The following is a 22,874-nucleotide window of genomic DNA, read 5'->3' as shown; positions in this document are numbered from 1 at the left end:
GATGAGGATGGATAAGAGTATCTACAAACCTATGACTTAATCTTAGTGTTATTAAAATGTGAACACCTTGTTATTTTCTTAGTTACTCAATCTCACTATAATTGGGGTAGTTCTGCAAGAAGACTTCTTGCAGTCTTGCAGAAACAGTAAAACCTGTTTCTGTACATTTTCCAAAAACATCTTATCACAAAGAGCTATCCATTGTAAAAATTTCATTTCCTGATGCCATGTTAACATTTGACCTATAAATAAAGACACCAAAACGGACAGGACGGAGATGCCTGCCTGGTGATCAGAAAGGATCTCGGGGCTCTCTCACTCTCTCTTGCTGACACCGTCATCCTTCAGGGACCCCTGGACCTGCTGGAGCCATCCTCCGACACTCTCTTACTTTTAAAAAAATTCTCTGTATCTTTTTCCATTGATATTTGAATTATTATGTGTTGTGGTATGGATCTCCTTGGGTTCTTGTTTGGAACTCTCTGCTTCCGGAACCAGCTGTTTTCTTTCCTAGGGTAGTGAAATTTTCATCTGTATATTTTTTAAATTAGTTTTCCCTCTTTCTCTCCCTCTCCTCCTTCTGTGATCTATAATGTGAATGTTCTGTTGATGTTGTTCAAGAAATCACTTAATGTATCGTTATTTTTAAAAATTGTTTTCTTTTTGCTCTTCAGCTTGGGTGCCGATTTCCATTACCCCATTTTCTAGATTGCTAATCTGTTCTTCTGCGTCTGCCAATCTATTGTTGATTTCCTCTAGTGTACTTTTCAGTTATTGTATTCTTCAAATCTGATTGGTTCTTTTTTTATATTTTCTACCTCTTTGTTGAAACTGAGTTCTTCCACTCTTTCTCCAGTCCAGCAAGCATTTTTATGATCATTTAACTCTTGATCAGGCAATTGCTTATGTTTCATTTAGTTCTTTTACTGAGCTGGTCTTCTTTGGTTTGGAGCATTTTGCTTGACTTTGTGTCTGTGAATTAGGCAGAACAGTTACTTCTCCTAAACTTGAAAGAATGGTCTTTTATATGGCTGTCCTCTATGTAGACTGTGTGTGCTTGCTGCCTTTCACCGGCTGGGTGGAGCTGTGACTGAGTAGGCTGATCCTGAGGCACTCTGTGCTGGGGCTGCCCTGGTGGGGGGAGTGGAGTTGAAGTTGGCAAGGGCTGGGTGCTTCTGACCCTCTGCTTAGTGTATGCCCTAGCAGGACAGATAAATCTCAAGTGTGTACAACTGGGAGCCAAGGCTAATTTACATGCAGAGGGCTCATTGGCAGGATAGCTGAAGCTGAAGTGAGTTTAAGCCAGAGTTTTCTGGGATTCTCTGTGTAGAGGGTACCTTTGTGGGGTGCCTGGAGTTGAGGGAAGGCATGGGCCAGGGGGCTTGTGGGAGCCCTGGCATGATGTAGCTGAAGTGGGCAGGAGCCAGGGCCATTGTGGGGCTCTCCGTGCAGAAGATGCCCTGGGACGACAGCTGAAGCTGAAGTGGGTGCAAGTTGGTGAGTTTTGGGATCTTCAGTGCAGGGAGTGCTGTTGTGGGGCAACTGGAGCTGAGGCTGGCATGGGCCGAGGTGTTCTGGGGTGTTCCACACAGGGGGTACCCAGGCAGGGTGACTGGAATCAAGGTGGGCATGCTGAGGGTTGCTGGAGGTGTTCTGCACAGGGGGCAACCTGGTGAGGCAGCGGGAGCCAAAGCGGGAACGAGCTGGTAGGTCTGAATGTTATGTTCTGGGGGTTGGCTCCCCAGCAAGCTATCTGAAGTCAAAGTAATGATCAGGAGTGTCCTGGCCTGTGTCCCCCTTGGGCTGTGTTGGTGGGGCTGCTCTAGGTTAGGGGCCTGGGGGTCATCGAGGTGTTAAGTAGCTAGGGCACCCAGACCCTGCAACCTGACCACCCAAAGTGTAGTGAGAACATAAACCCTGGTGCTTGGCAACCTCTCAGACTTCGGAGAGTTCCAGCAGCCTCCGCACTGTTGAGTGGAGTTCTGGGGCTACATCTTTTATTTTCTAGTTTCTCCTTCAAACTTTGCTTTTTCTGTGCCCCAGGACATCCAGGAGACAGGTGTGTGCTTAGGGCCCCAGGTCTCATTGAGGTCACTGGCCAGCTATGGTTCAGGGACTGTGCCCCTAATCAAGGTGGAGTGGGAAGGTAAACCCCTCAGAACTAGACAGTTCCAGCAGCTCTCCCACCGTTTGGCAGGGACCTAGGGCTGGATCTTTATATGCTAGCTGCTCTTTTACACGATGGCTTTTTTCTGTGCCCCTGGGCAGATGAAATCTGTGCTCAGTCCCTCAGAACTATCCCTCCCACCACCGTTCATAGGCTCTGATCCCCTTGTGGTCGTGTCCACCTGTTTCTGTACATGGTCTCTCCTGTGATGTCAGCTCTGCTCTTCAGGAGGAATGGTCCTATAGGCATAGATTTGGAGTGTTCCTGGAGGAGTTGAGGGCCTTCCTCTGCTGCCATCTTGGACCCGAAATCTAAGTTCTTTTCCATGTTTTAAATCTTGGCCAAAGCTTTTAATCTTCTGGGAATCTTTTCGGGACCATCCCTGAATATCTTGGCTTGCTGTATTCTAGGCTCCACACTTCATATTAAAATTTTCCCCTAGTCCATTTTACCATAGGCGGTGAGCCTCAAACTGAAGAATCTTGGGTTTGAGTATAATTGATGATTAGTAAGCACTGGTTTTCCTATTATAAACAGCAGTAAACTACTTACGCTTAAGATTTAGCAAGGCTTAAAACATGACGTCTTAGTTCTCAAAGCTCAGTTGGGAGCCGGGTACATGTCAGATTACTGAATGGCCCAGCTTTCAGTAGCCTTCTCAGATGGGCTCAGGAACTCTCCAGTTCACCAGCTACGTCCATTAGTTTAGGGCTGCAAGGGCATATACTGATAGGTAGGTCATAATTTAAAGGTGCTTAGCAGTTACAGGAATATATCTGTGCCCCAACGATTCCTCAGCACCAGCCATTGGTTACTTTCACTTTAATCTCAGTATATCTATCCAAGTTTCAGATCAGATGGCTCTTCTGTTAACAAAGACACACTAGTCCTTTATTTAACCCAAGTCTTCTTGAAAAATTCACTATGCAATTATTCTAGAGAAGGCAAACAAAAGATGAGGCATAATTAACATTTTCCTGGGGAATACCATCAACAAAACAATACTCCAAAACTTACAGCTTATAACACAACTTTTATTAGAAAAGTTATACATAACATAGCATCAACTATTTTCAAGAACAATATTAAACCCGATAAGCAACAAAACCAGACTAACAAAATGTGTTAACAAGAAACTAATGACCTTTCTATAATCAAACATTCAATTATCTACAATGACTTTTTACAAAGGGAGGAAAAATCCATGGTTTACAGGCACATATTGAAAATAAAGCTGCAATAGCAATTTTATACAATTACCATTCTCAAGAAACTGAATCATCAAAACAGTAATTACGAGTTCACTAATTTAAAACATTTCACATAATTTAAAATTATTGGGTATACACTGAAGTCTGAGTTTGAAAAGTGATTTTTTTTTTCCCCACAAAAGTGCCAACACTTAAGCTAGAACTTTCAGTGTAATTTTGCCCTAAAAAGTTAAGACATGTTTTGAGAATCATAATAGTCACATAATTTCTGGTGCTATCTGGTCTGTTAAAAATAAAGCCTTTATTTGGACGTTTTTCTTAAATTACAGGAAACCGGATATAGGATTTCTGTTGCAAAGCCATTAAAATAAAGTTCCAAACATAGGAGTGTGCAGCATTGGGAAAAGATCAGTACTAAAACTTGTAATAAATATCAGAGAAGCCATTAGTTATTAACAGCATTGTCTGCTTAAGGGCTAAGTCAACCAGGTGTATAATTTCCCATCAGTCTGTCCTTTTAGTTGGCATAGCAATTTCTATTTTCATGATCTGAATACTCAAATATATCCAAACATCTTTTTAAAACTTTGATTTATAGCTTCTGGAAAGTTATAAATGTTTTTATATTTATTCTACTCTAAAAAGTCTACTTCTGCTCATTTTAGAGCCTCACTAAAACAACAGATTTTAGGATAGTCAGGTTCATTAAAAAGTTTCGAATGGAATGACTTACAAAATAGAACACTTTAAACCAAGTCCTATTATTTTGTAGCTCAAGGGTTTTACTTACAGCAAAATTTCACACACCCTCTTGGTCATTACGGAATTACCTTTAAAATGTATCTCAAGAGGATGATCTGTTTTGGGCACTATCCCTAAAAACAGCTGTTATGATTGCCAGTGTTACCAGAGGGTAAAGACAACTTCTTTCAAAAGTCTCACACCACAGTTCTTAATTACACTGTCCAGCGTTTTTCCCTCTGACATGTTTTCCTTTCTAATGCAATGATGGAGAACTAAGATAAAAATCCTGACTTTCAACTGCTACTCCACATTATCACATGCGCCAATATTGCACACATCTGTTCTGAACTGTTAAAATGATCTTCTGGGTCCCTAGGTGTGCTTGTTTTCTCCATCAGAACACACACACATCCATATAAGCAGTTTCCTTTAAAGATGAAATTGATAAATTTAAAATATTGGAAAATGAAGAAAAAGGCAGAGACTTTGTACAGACAAAAATCTAAATTTTCTCAAAGGGTTTTTGTGTGCCCTACACATGGGGGCAATCTGTATACACTAGTGAAATGAACACTAGCTATAATGCTTCTAGCTGCTCAAATAATGTGGAACCTTGGTCCAGGTGTCGCAATGATGTCACTGTATGGTTCTTCTTGCGTCAGCTCGATAGCCTGCTGCTTTTTAAGAACCAAGAAACTGTAGAACTTTGCTGCAGCTTGCTTTCTGTTTGTGTTTCGACATAACTCAAGCAAACTGATGGATTCAGCTCCAGTTTTAGCAAGAGCTCGCTGAAATAAAACAAAAGGAAGAATTTAGGTAATCTCACAGTAAAGTCCTAATTTTAAAAGGATGCCAATTTCGGATACTAGGAAAAGTATACTGTATAGTCTGTTGGAGGTGGACTTTTTTGAATAGTGAGTGAAGGTAAAGGGGCAAAGCAAATGTGATACCATAGTAAAATTGAGTACCTACCGTTCCTAAAATGTCAACTTATTTTTAAAATCCAACTATCCTTTGACTCTCTTTTGGGAAGTTTTGAGCAACGTGCCTGTTATTCACAGACGCTCAACTAATGATTCAACAAATATGTTTAATGATAACTAAAATGCAGACACACAAGGAGCTCTATAACCCAGCACCACAGTTTACCTTTGCAGCATAACCACTGGCAAGTGCTCACCTGGGCGTTTTCCAGGCCTACTCTTTTTTTAAAGTTTATTTATTTGGAGGGGGAGAGGCAGCGTGGAGTCAGACACAGGGCTTGACCTCACAAACTGTGAGATCATGACCCGAGCAGATGTCAAGAGCTGGATGCTTAACTGACGAGTCACCCAGGCTTACTCTTGGCTTAAACGTAGTGCTGGAAGAAGTTTAACAAAAGACGCCTTTCTGGTGATAGCACGTTGCTATTTTTTTGAGGGAGCAATGTCAAGTTTTTGCTCAAGTCTTTCTAAGTCTAGACTGGCACACCTACCTGAAGACCATGAAGCATCTGCTGAGTCCTTTTGTTCCATCTTCTTTCTTCTTGATCCTGATCGCCTCCAGAAGCATCTTCATCCTGAATGAAAATGACCCCCCCCAACACACAGCAAAGCTGACAAAAGTGTTCTGCAAAATGAATTATTTCCTTTATCCTGAAAGCTCTAATTTAAATTGTGTATTCTCAGTAACAGTATCTATGTCTAGTATGAACTTTCTTAACTTCTAAAAGAAAGTCTTCCATACCTGTAAGCAAACACTGGGCTGAATATAGGATTCTATACTGGTCTATATGGATGGTGTACACAGCATGGCCCATGGACGACTGCTGGTTGGTGAGCTACTGATTGGATATCAATGGATATAAATCAACTAGGCGACTGGGCATACTGCTTATTTCAACTGAATATACATCTCATCTCATTGCGGACTCGTACCAAAGAGCACACAGATTAGCAAGTACTACTGGTCTGGACAATGTTTTAAAATAAAAGGATTAACACTTGATTTTACTTGAGCTGCCAGGTTCCCGGTCATGTCTAGACCTGTTGTGCTGGAACTACATGCCTCATATGTAATAGAATGCACAAGAATTTTAAACACCGATTCAACACTGAGTCTAAGATAATGTGGCACAGGATAGAGTAGCTCTGGGGCTAAATCCTGACTTTGAAAATATATACCCAAACCATAACCTTCTAGTCTTAGAAGAAATTTAAACTTCCTGGAAGATATTTTATTAACATTTTTATTATAAATTTAAAATATCTGACAGCATCAAAATAATAAATTCTAAGTTACCTAGAACAGCTTCAAAGAACCAGAAGACCTCAAACAGTCGAATAATGGCGCAGCAAAGGAAAGCCATTCCTAAAGCACCTCTTCTTCTAAAAAAATAAGCCATTCCAACCTTTATTTTAGCCAAATCACATCTCATCCCTGTCTTATGAAAACAAAACTCATGGGAAATGGTCTGATAAATTTCCAGGCCACAAACAGAGAGGTCATACCAGATGCTGATAGTAAGAATTGGCCACAAGACCATAAAAGCAGCTACAAACCACCTAGATTTCAACCAAGAAATCAGTGAAAGAAAGGGCAGCGGTGGATCCTTTGAAAGCCCACAAGGGAGCCAATGAGGTAGAGCAGAAACCCTGATGATCTTAATGATGATCCAGATCATGAAGAATCTGGTTAAATTTTATGTGAGCATTCTTCATCACTGTGATGCTCAACATCAATTACCTTAGCTCTAATATGAGAAGTAAAAGAGAGCTGGCTGAAGATTTTTGCTAAGTCTTGGATGGGAATTTACTCATCAGATCTCTTTTCCAATGTTTCCTTACCTCCTCCTCCTCATCATCTTCCTTTTCCTTCTCTTTCTCCTTCTCTTTCTCTGGCAGAAGTTCTAACTCTGGAATCAACTGGCAGATATTTGGAGGCTCTTCTGGGGGTAGCTCTACAGGGGGGATTTCCACCTGCTCTACCTGCTGGGGCTGAAACAGCGGAGAGAAATAATGGGTCATATGGCCATATACTTCCTTAAAGTCAAAACTTGATTACCTGTGTTCTTTTTAAAAGCTTTAATATTAGGTTATAGAAGATCATCAACACCATAAATCCATGTGAGAAAGTTGTAAATCACAAGAAAAACTACAAACAGAAACCCCCTCAAAACTTTCTGTAGTAGCATTTTAGGAGAAACCACACAAAAGAGACCCACCCACTAACTCTAAGGCAGTGCAAAACGGCTTTAACATGGAATAGTCTGCACTATCAACTGTATACAACTGTCTTAAGGCTGTTACAACCGAGTCAACCGTTACTGCATACAACTGTCTTAAGGCTGTTACAACCGAGCTTGGGCTTGCCTTGGAGCTCTTATTGGCAGCAAATTATAGGAATGAGGAGACTGAGTCCCATCTCTTGAATTTCCTTCCTCTAGGGCTTAATATAAACAGTTAAGAACATTAAAAACAAGTTCTTCCAGGATAGTGTACTAGAGTAACCCTCATGTTACCCATACCTACTCTCATTCCTGAGCTCATACAGAAAGATGCTTTTTTTTGACAACTCTACCATCAGAGGGCACAGAAAACTAGTTCTTAAAATTGGCAGAGGAATCTTCTGTCAAGACCTCTTGATGGAGGCTGAACCAAGAGCCTAAGGTTACAAAAAAAAATCCTCCTTTTGCCCAGATTCATTTATTCTATAAACCAAAGTATAAAGGAAGTAAGGTGTAGTGTGAGGCTTCCTAATCTTATTTTAGTTTTGCTATCCTACATGAACTTAATGGTAGATAGTCTGCATGAAGTAGCCAGATGTTACTTTTTTCTTGCAATATGACCAGTATATTCCGATTATGGCCAGTATATTCCAATTATTTAAAAAGATAGCCTAAATGGTCTCATACTGCAAGAACCTGGAATAGAACAGACAGCCTAAGAATCAACCCATGCATATATGGTCTACAATGGAGACCATTAGTTCAATAAGGGTTCTGGGAAGATTGGATCCCTATCTTACACCACACACAAAAATCAACTCAAAATGGATTAAAGACTTGAATGTAAGATCTGAAACCACAAAACTACCAGGAGAAAACACAGGATGGGTAAGCTCCTCAATATAGATCTTGGCAATAAAAGCACAAATAGACCTACATCAAACTAAAAAGCTTCTGCAAAGGATGCTATCAATAAAATGAAAAGGCAGTCTACAGAATGCAAAAAATCTCTGCAAATCATTTATCTGATAAGGGGTTAATATCCCTAACACAGAATTCACACAATTCAAGAGCAAAATTAAAACCAGTGTGATTAAAAAATGGACACAGGAGGTGAATAAACATTTTCCAAAGACCCTATAGATGGCCAAAAGGTCCATGAAATGGTGCTTAACATCTCTGAAGGAAATGCAAATCAAAACCACAATTGTTCACTGCAGCATTATTTACAACAGCTAAGATATGATACATATACTATGGAACATTTACCACGAGTAAGAAAATCCCGCCTTTTGTGATAACACGGACAGACTGAGGGCATTATGCTAAGTGAAGTGTGAAGTAAGTCAGAGAAAGACAAATGCTATATGATTTCACATGTAGAATCTAAAAAAAGATGAGTTCATAAAAGCAAAGTACAACAGTAGTTACTAGGAAGATGGTCAGAGTATAAACTTATAGTTAAGTTTTGGAGATCTAATACACAGTATGGCGATCTTATAAGTTCTCAGGACAAGAAAAAAAGTAATCATGTAAGACTCTCTGTGTGTGTGTGTGTGTGGTGAAATGATTCCATAATATCAAATCATTATGTTGTATACTGTAAACTAATACGTATGTCAATTTTATCTCAAACTGGAGAAAAAGTATTCAATCTTGCTGACAAGGAAATGAAAACCACTATTAAAACTGGTCAGACACCTGGAACTAGGTGTTAATTACAAAAATAACCACCTGTGTTCACTTTACTCATGACCTATTTGATACCTGAAGAATTTAACAGCTTCTATATAATGATTTTCATCTTTAATCTAGAATTATCAGATTCACCTGGACTAATGTTTGAGAGAGAAAAATAATAAACTGGACCCAAGGTCAGAGTCCAGGATTCCACATAGGCCCCTCTGAAACAAGACTATCCAAGAAAAGTCAGAAAGGCTCTAAGTCCCATATATCTTCTCCCACTTAGGGGACCCTGTGCTCTCACCTTCGGCTGCCATTCTTTCTCTGTAGACCCACTCCATGCCATTAATACTTCATAAGGGTTCCTTAGATAACACTGTTACTAGGGATCTAAAATTCTTAATGACTGATATGCTTACTTACAGGGATCACAGGCTCTGGTTCAATTTGTCCTGCTTTTCGCTTCACTCCCTGGGGAGGTGGTGGGGGCATGGCTGACTCATCCAAGTTTGTCCTGCTGGTCTCCATCACTGACTCCTGGAGGCGGCTTGGCTCTTCCAAAATGGGCTCATCTGCAATTGGTCATATGAAGAGACATAGATCACACAGTCTTTACTAATATTTTAGAGAATTTACTTTTAATATTTTATTAGGACAAAAGTATTTTTTCTCTAATGAAGAAGGCCAAATACAACTTACCATTCCAAAGATCACTCAAGTTGTCGATACATTTAAAGGTGGAAAAGGGCCTAAAAAGGACAAGTCTCACCACCTCCAACCCAATGCAGGATAATCCTTTTAGCAGAAGATTACTCAGCCAGTCCTAAACTTTAAACCTCTCCAAAAACAAAAGCTTCCTATTTAATAAAGCAATTCAACAGCTATAGTAAGGAATGTATTTCCTGGTCCAAAAACTTGAGTATACTCCTTTGTTCCCATTTCTTTCACTTTGGCAATATATAGGTAAATCTTAAGCCAAATGCTCATTTAAACTTCATCAAGGAACTAGTCCAACAGAACATACCGATGACATCACGCTGCTGGTGCTGCTGCTGCTGGTCCTCTCTGGGCACCTCTGGATTTTCAAATTCTTTGAGGAATTCATCCAAATTATCAGCCTCTCCTCCTTTCCTCCTTTTTCTAAGATCTTCTGGTACTAGTGGTGTAAGACAGCGTGTGAAGAGCTAGGAAAAAAGGGAAAAAAAAAAATCTCAATTATAAAGTAAAAATCACATTAAAATCACTAACATTTCTATTTTTCTAACTTAAAATGTATTTAAGTACATTTTAATATAGTTGTAATAATGTATAATTTCTACTTAATGTTAAATCCACACTTCATTCCATCTTAATTTTTAAATACAGGTTAACAAGTTTTAAGTGCAGCAATTTTGAAAAAGTCAATGAAGAAATAAAAATTATCCACTGTTTTGTAACTTGGAGAGAACATTAAAATTTTAAATTTGCCTGCAGTTTATTTTCATATTCATACACTTAACCTAACTGGAAACATATCAAGTGGTTTTACATACTACTGTTTTCTTCACTTAGTATTACATGGAAATCTTACTATTTTTAATAATTTTAATAACTGTTACGTATGTCTCTATATAGCACACCTGAACCATTTTTTGCTATTCTGTTCTAACGGACACCCTCACAGAAATGGCTTTTTTTCCTTTATTTTGAATTACTTCCTTAGGAATTTACCTAATAATGAGATCACTGAGGCAAAGAATATAAATACCTTAAAGACTTTCTTCTAAATAATTACATCACTGGATTCCAATAAATAAATTTGACAACAGCACTGCTGCTCTGAACTACTTTACACTATTGTAAAATCAATTCTATGCATATTTCAACATTAGAATAACAGTCGAATAGCACTGCTTCACTCAGCATTCTCCACTTTAGAACCTTGTTTTGGAATAGTCTAAAACTAAAATGAGCAAAAAAGAGTGTACAGGTGAAAGTAATTCTCTCACTGAAAAAAAAAATTTCTGGCCTTATTTTGAGAGAGAGACAGCACAAGCAGGGGAAGGGCAGAGAGAGAGGATCCCAAGCAGGCCTCAAACCATGAAATTGTGATCTGAGTGGAAACCAAGTGTTGGGTGCTCAATGGACTAAGCCACCCTGGTGCCCCAGAAGAGAATTCTATTTCCGGGAAAAGGAGAACCACACCATGGTTTAGCTTGAAATGAGTATCTGTAGACTTGAAGTACATTGTACGCTAAGGTAACAGAACTAGTAATTTATCAGAGAGAGCATTATTAAAAACCATAGTAGCTTTTTTGTACAAAAAAACTTCCTTCTACATCTTTGAGAAATGCAGGTGTCAACACAATCTTTCAGGTCAGGTTATATTCAGTATATTGTGATTTAAGTAAACAAAAGTGCTATATAGTTAAATACTTGATAAAAAATGATTCAGAAGTTTTAAAAATTTAAAAAAATTCTGCAAACTCTATTACCTTCAGTAGTCTGTTATTCCATAAAGGCTGAGCAGGTAAGGAGAAGAGTTTTTCCACTCCCCCTGTTTCTTTCCACATCATCAATTTCTTGGTGGGTGGTGCCAGATCCAAAGTAGTAACAATATCAGAATAATCACTAAGCTGGGCTCTAATGGTCTTACTATCCAACTCTTTGACACTATCAACAATCAGCTTCCTCTTCCTCTTGGCTTTTGTTTCTTTGACTGGAATGACAGAAGAAAATAAGGTCATTTTCCCGTGAGGCCATCACAAAACAAAGTACTAGACTTGATCTCATTGTATCCCTGCTTTTCTATACACCTGGGAAAAAAACACCAAGAAGGCAGAATCTGTTTTAACTGATGTTTCTGCAGTACCATGTAGAATAGAAGTGGCATACAATAGATGCTCGATAAAAATTAGCTGAATGAATGAATATGGATAGACGTTAAGCACAAAATGAGTAAAATTATGCAAGTACCAATATATTTTTCCCCAAGCAGGTTTATAGTGTAAACAAAAAACCTACTACACTTGATTCAGATTTGGGATCAAGAACTGGGTTTTGTGATTATTACCCATGTGACCATTAAGAAAAGTTGACTTTATCTTGCTTATCTCTTTATGTTCTCATTTGAAATACAAGCCACTTACAGGGATTGTAAGATACTTAGTCCTCCATAAAGTGTTGCAATCACTATGATTTTTAGTGGAAAAGTCAGAATTCACATATGTACAAGCAGATGGATGAAGAAAAAAAAGCGCACAGTCAGATGGACCTGGACCTCCACCCTACTTACTGTATATTCATTTGTAATCCTTACTAAAAACTCTGTAGACTGCATTCTCTTAATTTCTTAAGCTACAAATTCAACATCACATTTTGTCAGAAATGTTATACTCCCATTGATTTTTATGTGTAAAATATTCGAGGAGTTCAAGATTCAAAAAGATGTTATATGGTGATAGCCTCTGTCCAACCCTTATCCTCCAGCTACTGAGTTCCTGTCTCTGAAAGTCAAAGTTCTTAAAACAGACTGCAAAGCCTGCTTATCCTTTTTTTTTTTTTTACTATTTTTTTAGAGAGTGCCAAGTGGGGGAGGGGCAGAGTATCCTAAGTGGGCTCTGCGCTGACAGTAACGAGCCCGATGAGTGGTTCGAACTCACAAACTGAGATTACGACCTGAGCCAAAGTTGGGATGCTCAACTCAGCCACCCACGCATCCTGATTATCCTATTTTAAACAGTGCAGTGTATCCTTTTTGCATCATTTATAGTTCTCTACAATACTGGTCACTAATATAGTATGTTCAAACTCAAGTACAGACTTGTTCTTTGTTGTATTTTCAGTTTCTAAATAGATGTCTACCAAGCACTCTTTATATACCAGAAGCCCAAGTCACATTTTTGGTGATCAAATTCTAAGGAGAAAACTTAAAAATCCTGTTCTATTTACAAGTGATAGCTATATCCTGAACTATAACTAATTTCAATATTCTACCCCACTGTACCCATAAACCATCTAGAAATTTTAGTGTCACATCCAAATTACCTATCTTAAATGGCCTTTTATGGAGAAGCAGCATCCAGATATGTTTTGCTGTTTCTTAATAAGCACTAAAAGTGCTTATTGTAGAATCTATCACATTTTCAGTTAAAAAAAAAAATATGCTCAGGTTTTCCCAGATTGTAGCCCAACTCTACAGAATCTAGAACTCTTGGAAGGTAATCTTGTACTTCCACTGTAAAATGCCTTACAGTGTTTTCTAATTGTTACACATGACCTTTAGTATTTTGGGAACCCCAAAAGACTAAGATACACATTAGCAAAAAATGTGTTCTCTATGTTTATATTTCAGAGCAACCTGTACAGATATTCTGTAAGATACTTAATTATAACTAAAGATTTTAGCATAGATGCCTGACAAAAGGAAAGAAGCTTAGTTATCTAAAACAAGAGAAGCAGATTAGAGAAGAGCAGCCAGAACTAGGACCTTATATTCTAAAATTTATAAGTCAAAAAGTCTGCTCACCAGTGATATCAATAGGTTCCAAAGCAAAGGCTTCTTCCTCATTTGGAACAAGTGTTGTCTGATCAGTCATAGTTGGCATTGGTTCAACAGGGTCCACTGAATCAGGACTATCGGGCCCACCCACTATAAAAACAGAAATCTGGTCACAAAAGCCTGGGGTATATAATACATCTCCTACAAATGGGGGGAAAAATCCCCTTGAGAAACTGCAAGAAACCCACTGGTACCAATAACAAACACTTTTCTAGTTATGAAGGAGTCCCTCCCCTTTTTTGGCCAGTAGGGTTCACCTCTGGAGGGACACAGAGTTAAATATGCAAGAGAATCAGATCTCAGCACTGCTTTTAAGAAGATGTATAATTCGTTAAAAGCCGGGACTCTGAGTTTCAGTCTCCTACACGAAGTACCTTTCTAGCTGCCATAAATCACGGCCAGGTCACTGAACAGGAAATGCTTACTTGATACGTTATCATCCTCATCCATATCATCATGTGCAGGCTGCTCTGGCAACATCACACCTGCCTCAGACAGGGCAGGGGGGTCGTCAAAGATACCACCATCGTTATTACTTATAAGTTTGTCATCTGAAATAGGGAATGTAATTTAGTTATAACTTGAGTAAGAAATGCTTAAAGAATAGCCAATCACTGGGAAGTACAATTACATTAAAATTAACCAAATTAAAAACCTTCAACTTCCATCTGTTTCTCTTCAAGGCAGCATACAAAAGTATGTATGAAAAAATTTCTCATTCTTAATTTATATTTTCTAGTTCCTATCTCTATTGAAAACATATTTACTTAATATATATATCAAACACAAATAGACAAGTTTTAAGAACTAGTAAACCTTAAAACTCTGAGACAAGCACCTTTAACAATCAGGTACATTATATCATTTTTAGGATACAGTTTCACAGAGAACTTTAATTAAATCAATTGGTCACAATCCACACACATACATCTAAAGAGCTGCTTAAGGCCTAAAATTAGTGACTGCTCTAAACCACCACACTTGTACAAAGAAATGACAGAATAACCACCTTGTTGTGACCTACCTAATATACCACCATCATTTCCTTCTCCAAAGTTGTCATCCTTATATTGGTCTTCATATTCTAAATGGTTAATTTTCTCATTCAGGTTGCTGGTGCTCTGTTCAGGCTCTAACAGGAGGTTAGAAGCGCTAGTGCTCACTAACATGTCGTCATCCTCAAAAGCGCTGCCTTCTCTCATTATCTCACGATCATCCATTCCAAAGTCACCTGAACAAATTTCAGTTATTAGGTGAACAAAGTTACAAACACTGTTGTTTAAAAAAAAAAAAAAAAAACAGCTGATGATTTATTATAATTGTGATGCCACATCTACTTATGGAAGTCTTATTTGAGTATTAAAATATCTAAACTTTAAACCTTTAAAAGAAAAAACAAAAAAACCCCCAAAAACCAAAAACCAAAAAAAATACCTTTAAACCTTTAGCATTTGTATTTCATAAACGGATTCTGGGGCACGGCTAGCAAATTCAAGAGCAGAATCCAAATTTAAATTATCTTAAATATATTAAATATGTGTATAGGTTAGGTCGCATAAATATTCAGACTTAAACTCTTACAATGTGTAACATCAAGTATTTTCATCAAGAAAATACTTTGGCAACTTGTTTCTTTTTTTTTTTTTTTTTAAATATTTTTATTTATTTCTAGGATAGAGAGAGACAGCGTGAACAGGGGAGGGTCAGAGAGAGAGGGAGACACAGACTCTGAAATAGGCTCCAGGCTCTGAGCTGGCAGTCAGCACAGAGCCCGACGCGGGGCCCGAACCCACGAACCGCGAGATCATGACCTAAGCAAAAGTCGGACACTTAACCGACTAAGCCACTCAGGCGCCCCATTTGGCAACTTGTTTTAAACACTATTCAAAAAGAATAGTCGGGACATAATGAAATTGTTCCTAAGTGATTAGTTTATAAAAGTGGGTATGACTTCAATGTTGGAATTTTTCACACATATCCATACATAGGTTCCATCATGGTGTATGGGAGGCAGGAGTAGGCAAAGAAAGAAATCAAGTTTGGTGCATAAATGGAAGTGATGGTTCAGATACTGGTAGGAAAGCAAGTTCTTTTCTGGATGAAAATACAGGAGATGAAATTTTGTTTTCCTGTCAACATGACTGTAACATATATCTGGGTTTTTTCAAATTGCTAGTAGTGCAACAACATAATTCTAACATTATTAGTCAGTGGCTAGTGATCTGTTTCTCTATTACCAAAATCATTTTCTTGCAGAATACTGATGTTCCCAACTTCTTCTCTCATGGTTATTTCTTCCACTCTACTCTGGTTCAGGCTGAACTGCTGGGCCACGTCTATGTCACTTTAAAAGAATTTCAAATACATTTTAGTCTCAAGTCTTACCGTTATATGTGTGTGTGTTTTACATATATATATACACACACGTATATATAAATCCTAATTCTCTCTATAATGAAAAAACATGCACACATATTATCATAGTTTAAGAGTCTTAATATATGATACTAAATACAATTTAAGAATCTTTTTAAATTCTTTTTTAAACGTTTATTCATTTTTGAGAGATAGAAAGAGACAGAGCATGCGTGGGGGAGGGGCAGAGAGCAAGGGAAACCCAGAATTCAAAGCAGGCTCCAGGCTCTGAGCTGTCAGCACAGAGCCCGATGTGGGACTGGAACCCATGGACCTCCAGATCATGACCTGATCTGAAGTTGGACGCTTAACTGACTGAGCCACCCAAGCACCCCTACAATTTAAGAATCGTAACAATGATTTGGAATTTATTTTGTATGCAAATTTAAAAACCATAAATGACCAGCAGGCAAAATAGAATATGCTGAAATCACTACATAAGGTAACAGTATACAGAGAAAAAACTTAGCAGTGCATGTTTGAGATAGGCATGAGTTTTCACCAGGGTTGTGAAACTTACAGGTGTTATGAGCTAGCTACCCAGCTTTTCGGAGACTGTTTATTCTTCTAACAAATAATCTCTCTTATTATTTAAAAATATTAAATAAAAAACATGTAACATTAAACAATGTGGAATATCATCAGCCAAATTCAGAATGTAAATGCTTCAAAACAAAACATCTGGATTTTTTTAGCAAACAAATTCCAATAAAAACATGAGAGACTTCTGAAACATACCAACCAAATGCAGTTTGCAGAACGTTTATAGACCCTAACTTAAACTGGGGGAAAAAGGCCTATGTGTCAACTGAGGACACTTGAATGCCAACTAGATATCACATTCAGAATCACTGTAATGTATTTTAAAAATGGGATGTTATTATGGATATATTTAGAAAATTCCTTACCTCAAGAGATACATACTGAAGTATTTACAGAGGAAGTATGATATATATTCTTTAAAATAATCCAGTGGGGATTGGAGGCTGAGTTGGGGGAAATACATATGAAATAAAACCGGCAACATATTCATAATTAAAGAAACTGGTTGATCAGTATATGGGGTTCATAATACTAATCTACTACTTGGCTGTTAAATTTCCATGATAAAACATTTTTAAAAATGGAAGTGTAAGAGGAAAAAGGAACAGGAAAGCAGCTAGATAGCACCTGGCATTAATTCATACTCACACACGCAAACAAATCATAATCAGGAGTCCTAGATCATTTTTACAAAGCAGAGAAATTTGTCCAAAAATAAAATAGGGTCTGGTGTAAGGGTTTCTTGGTTGTCACTCTGTGCTACTAAATCACATGGAAAGTTATAGGCACATTCCCTGTCATGGTGATGGATAGCTGAATTTTGAGGACTTGAGAAAAAAGAAATACACTATAGTATTCTGCTATAATAGTCATCTCTGTACAACTTTGTCCTCTTAATTAATCATGAAGCAATGGTTCATGTTTAGTGATATGCAAAAACCTGGAAAATTGTTTAGTTTTCACAAGCTTTGGCCTAAGCACATCTGAATTCTCCTATCTTAGCTTTAAGTTGATATCTATACAGCTTACTTATAGAAGCAATTCTAGATTGTATATTTCATATTTATACTCTATATTATACTTATACATATACATATTTATACACTATACACTATGTTAATTGAAAGCTTATATATTTTAGCCTCATGTTAACTTGATGTCAAAACATTCCAAGGAAGATTATACATCTGGAAACTTATAATGTTATCTGTAGACAAGTCAACAATTAAAAGAGGGAGGGACATACTCTAAGTCAGGCAGTGGCTGATCAAAGTCATGAAATTCTTCAGGTAAGGTAATAGCATTGTAAGCAGCTTCTCGATTTTCTTCAGGCAGGTCAACAACACCTGGAAAAGAAATGGTAAGCTTGAAGGCTTGATTATGTCACAGATTATCTAGGGATCAGAGGAAGGTAAAATCAGAATAATCTCCTAAACTTACAGTCCCGAAAGATTGATAATGTATGCAAAGTACCACCAAAACTCAACTACTTTTGTTTTTCTATACTCATAAGCCAAACTACTTGCTTTCCAAAACAAAGTCAAAGCACTAATAATGCATTAAGGTGATTAAGACTTGAAAACGACATAACGAATAAATATTGATAACAGTTTTCTTAATAAACATGACATTTATGAAGAAGGGGAATGACTGGGAAGGAGCACCCTAAATGTCAAGAGGAGTTGGTTATTTTAGGGTAAGTGGGATTACATTATTTTAGTTTTATTTTTAGTTTTCCTTATATTCTTCAAGCAGTGTATGCTAAAAATGCATTACTTTTAAAAAGACAAGAATAAAAAAAATGGTTACTTAAGCAAAATGCAATTAGTATCCACATGTTAGAAATCATTCAAGTACCATAGCCTCTACCTAAACATCTTGCTTTTAAATAAAATCTTAGATCTCAAAAATTTCACTGTTCATATATTAAAATAAATTGAAGCACTAAAACACAACCACAGTAGAAACTACCATATGAGGCATCTCTCCTATACATTATTATTTTAATTAGGATAAAATTTCATCAGTGCTTTAAAAATTATAAAATGACATGAATTCAGATAAATACATTACCTATGCAGATGGAAATTTGGTTGGTAGAATCCATATTTAGAGTCAATCACTATCTAAAGCAACAACACTATAGATAACATTTAATAAAAGTCTCACATTAGAAGTGAATTTTAAGAATACACTAAAAGTATTCAGGAAAAACATTTTAAATCCTACGATTTTCTTTTCTGAGCTACATTTTAAAAATTCATGTACCAATCAGTTTTCAACATTTCAACTGACTCAGTTCAACTACATAAGATGATGAAAAGGCATTAAAAAGGTGACTGCCATAATTCCGTATGCACGACTGAAGTGGGTTTCTTCCCTTGAACCACTGCCTCTTCAAGTCTTGCCCTATTTTCGAAGGGTTCCCCTATAGTACAGTTAGAATAAAACAAGTGGAACTAGAATATAGGTTTTGCAGTTTCATACTACATGAGAAAATTCAAGGGTTAAATAAAAAAGGTCAACAATACCTGGCCGAAAAGCCATCTTTATCTTAATGAATGCTTCATTACAGTCTGCAAGGAGATATTTGGCTTTTCTGTGATAGATTCGAACTACTCCCAGTAAAAGATGTCCTGATGTTCGGAGGGCCATCTTCACCTAGGAATAAAGCATTAATATTAATCTAATTTACAAAGTTAATGTTTTTGGTTTTAGAGGTAATCATACCTCAAAGCTTGTATTTTGTGCAATTTAAGGGCAGCTTTCACTTTGTGTCTTCATACTTTTAATTATTTAAGTTACCTTATAAATCACCTGTATCTATTTTATTTGTGCCTTTACCTATAAATTTTGACTATCTGTGGTGACCACGACTAGACTGGCAGCAATTCATGAGTGAACACAGATGTGAAGGTAGCTATGCAGCAGCAGCTATGCAGCTACGGCATCCCACAGATTGCCATCATAAGCACATGAAGGAATAGGTGGCACTTTTTTTTGCCAATCCAGAGCGACTGCTCCTTGCAAGCTAGCTGAACTCTGTATTTGTCTGGGGAGTGAACATTCCCAGCCTTGAAGAATGGTCTCATTCCTCTTTGCTAATGCTTCTTGAGTGGGCACATAACCCAGTTTAACCAACAAGAAAGAAATGCAAAGTATGTCAGTTTCTGAGAAAGATTTTCCCAATAACAACAATGCCTCCCTCTCTTTTCCCTCCTGTGCTGTGAGCAAGTGGAGTCTGGAGGTGCCTGTAGTCATGAGACCCTAAGTATAAGAACAAGAAGCCAACAGGAGATTGGTTGAGTCCTTAGATGAATGAGATCATTGAATGAACTCAACTAATCCTAAATCTTCCTATTCCAAACTTCTAATTAAGTAACCCTGTTAATTTCCTGTTTAAGACCTTTGTCACTGAGTTTATCTGTTGACTGGAAGGCATAATAACAGATGAAAGGTAATGGTAACCCATCTTTTTTTTCACAAGAAAATATACTCCTCAACCTGTTTTGGGTATTTTTCCCCCAAGGTAGATCTCAATCAATGCTTGCGTGGGATGAGATGCAGTAGTTGGGAAAAGAAAACTAAGTAAACACCCAATCTAAATAGAATGATTCAAACTTCCTCTGGCTAGAATATGGAAAAGTTTTTGAGAACAAAACAACACAAACTCAAACTTTCCCAAATTATTTTCCAAATCATACAACAGACCTCAAATTCTAAGGTAGTGAAGAAAGTTGTTAATCATTTGGCTTCAATTATGATTAGCATGTTATGTTACTTATTAAAATGAAACACTGTATTTTTCAGTTATGTATTGTTTACAGCAGCCTAGGATTCCATTTACAAGGACCGTCAGGCACTATCTTTATGTCAACTTCACATGACTTACAACATAAATTATGAAATTTACTTTCATTAATTCTTAGTTATATCTAAAATTATAACTTTGTGATCAAATCTAGGACTTATCATCCTTGCTATGAAAAATAAGACCCAATTAAAACATTGCTCCTAAGGGAAAGAACGAATCTACTTTTATGATTCACCTAAGAAAGGAGGGTTTAAAATGAAAACTCATTGTGTGCTATTAGCTTGTAAAGAGTTAGCAACTTTTTAAAAAGGTGGTGTTTGGGCCCAAGAGTTCCTTCTGGATTAGTTTGGTTCAGAGTTTAGCACAGGAGGAGGTAAAATGAAGTATGTCCATTTTTGCTGTTGAGCAGGCCCACGTTAACAGTATAGGTGTAGTAAGGAACACAGGCTATATACCCAGGGAAATAGCCTACAGAGAAAGCTCTACAGAGGTGACCAGTGGCTGTTCCAACAGAGGGGTGGGGAGAGGGCAGAAAGCACGCAGTTACAACTGAGCTGTATGTCTGACACTTGTTCTAAAACCCCCTCACAAGAACGGCATAATAAGAGCAAACAATAGAAATATTCGAGTTAGAATTTCTATTTCCACAGAATGAACTATCAAAATAAAACAAGATACATCATAAAAACCCACTTAGAGGGGTGCCTAGGTGGCTCAATCGGTTGGGCATCCAACTCCTGATCTCACAGTTCAGTTCCTGAGGTTCATGAGTTGGAGACCCACATCAGGCTCTGGGCTGACAGGGCAGAGCCTGCCTGGGATTCCTTCTCCCTCTCTGATCCTCCCCCACTAGCAGGTGCTCTCTCAAACATTAAAAAAAAACAAACCCACTTAGAAACGGTTTTTGAAGTAAATTTTCTTTCTCACACCCTCTATGATTTTTTACATTATTCCTGAACTGTATGCTTTGCTTTGTGGCTATTGGTACATACCTTCACATATCAGATTATCTTGTATTCTTTTGTAGTGTCCCTAACAGGGTACAAAGTACTCTGCACATACTATGAAAAAATTTGTTATCCTTTTAAGCCAAATCACCCTCAATATTTGCTTATGGGTGTTAAAGATTAGTCACACATATCAATTTCAAGAAAAGAGCTCAACTTCTCCTTTTTCCATTCACTTATCTCAGTAAGCATGCCTATAAAAAGTAGAAAACATCATATTCTCACAAAATTCCACCAGTAGTGCAAAGTGGTACTATCTCCCCAAAGAGCAAACTATTAATGCATATCAGAAATCTTTAAGTATACCACCTGGCCCATCAATTATACTCCTAAACATCAGTACTAAGGAAAAACTTACAGGTGGGAACAAAAGATCACACTGAACATGCAATACTGGTTTTGTTGTATCCTAACTTCACATAGTAAACAATCTTGAGTCAAAACAAAGGTGGGGGGGCACCTGGGTGGCTCAGTCGGTTAAGCGTCTGTCTGACTTCGGCTCAGGTCGTGATCTCACGGTTTGAGAGTTCAAGTATCACATCAGGCTCTGTGCTGGCAGCTCGGAGCCTGGAGCCTGTTTCAGATTCTGTGTCTCCCTCTCTCTCTCTGTCCCTCCCCTATTCGTGCTCTCTCTCTCAAAAATGAATAAACATTAAAAAAAAAAAAACCCACAGATGTGAACAAAAGATTTTGCAAGCGATGTTTATTCAATGGTTATTTTTTAAAAAGAAGAAAATAAACCTGTAGTCCTTCCAAGTAGAGAAATCTTTATCAATTTTAATGGTTGCACTGTACAGGACCAGTGGAATTAAAATTTTAAAAATTAGGAAAAATTATAGGTACTTGTAAAACCATGTATAATTGAAACGATGAATTACAGGTCCATAATCCTTTATCTTAAATCCCACGGGCCAAATGTGTTTTGGCTTTTTTAAGGGCTTTATTAACAGCTTTTTTATTATTAAGATAACATAGTGCATATGACATATATTAAGACATTCCCAGGAACATCTATCTAGAGCAGTTTCTAATAATCATATGTATTAGTAGTTCTATAGTAAACATATGAATGTAAAATGACCTGTTTCCATATTTTGTATTTAAATTCTGTGGGTAAGAGACTGTGTCACTGTACAATGCAACCATGAAAAATGGTAAAGCTATGAACAGAGCTTTTCCTAAATGCAGTCTTGTTATAAAACATATAATGCAGTATTTGTGTAAAACATAGGCACATATTTTAAAGACATACCAAAACACTAAAGGTTTGTCTAGGTGGTAGGACTAGAGGTCATCTATTTCCCTGTCAGTAAAGTTTTCACTTTACATCTTAGAAATAACACAACAGAAATTTCCTTAAAACCAATAAATGCCACTACCTGTAACTCTAAAACCAGCCGAAATTCCGCAGATGGAAACTTTATAATTTAGCTCTCATTACAAACTTTCACTTTTCTCACCTAAAACATATCCTTTCCCACACGACTTTTCTGAACAAGTCTCTTTTAGATCCTAGCTTTATTCATCAGAGATTCCCTTGCCTTT

At 37.4% G+C, this 22,874-nt stretch overlaps 1 protein-coding gene across 2 annotated transcripts in view; it reads right to left on the bottom strand.

The window, feature by feature from the left end:
- Window positions 1-3,180: 3,180 nt before the first annotated feature.
- RAD21 (RAD21 cohesin complex component) overlaps window positions 3,181-22,874 on the bottom strand; it is a 29,171-nt gene continuing 9,477 nt past the window's right edge. For both annotated transcript variants that reach the window (XM_039227219.1, XM_039227220.1), the window contains exons 3-14: window positions 19,040-19,169; window positions 17,755-17,854; window positions 15,788-15,894; window positions 14,575-14,781; window positions 13,976-14,101; window positions 13,518-13,640; window positions 11,485-11,708; window positions 10,035-10,194; window positions 9,434-9,582; window positions 6,948-7,097; window positions 5,597-5,680; window positions 3,181-4,910 (exon numbers count right to left, since the gene is read on the bottom strand). In XM_039227219.1, coding sequence (XP_039083150.1) covers window positions 4,719-4,910; window positions 5,597-5,680; window positions 6,948-7,097; window positions 9,434-9,582; window positions 10,035-10,194; window positions 11,485-11,708; window positions 13,518-13,640; window positions 13,976-14,101; window positions 14,575-14,781; window positions 15,788-15,894; window positions 17,755-17,854; window positions 19,040-19,169 — 1,752 coding nt within the window. In that variant the 3' untranslated portion in view covers window positions 3,181-4,718. The remainder of the gene's footprint in view (window positions 4,911-5,596; window positions 5,681-6,947; window positions 7,098-9,433; window positions 9,583-10,034; window positions 10,195-11,484; window positions 11,709-13,517; window positions 13,641-13,975; window positions 14,102-14,574; window positions 14,782-15,787; window positions 15,895-17,754; window positions 17,855-19,039; window positions 19,170-22,874) is intronic.

This window comes from Hyaena hyaena, unplaced genomic scaffold (assembly GCF_003009895.1).
Source record: "Hyaena hyaena isolate Hyena2069 unplaced genomic scaffold, ASM300989v1 scaffold_26, whole genome shotgun sequence".
NCBI lineage: Eukaryota > Metazoa > Chordata > Mammalia > Carnivora > Hyaenidae > Hyaena > Hyaena hyaena.
The sequence above is the reverse complement of the archived record's forward strand: the minus strand, read 5'-3'. Positions and strand labels throughout refer to the sequence as shown.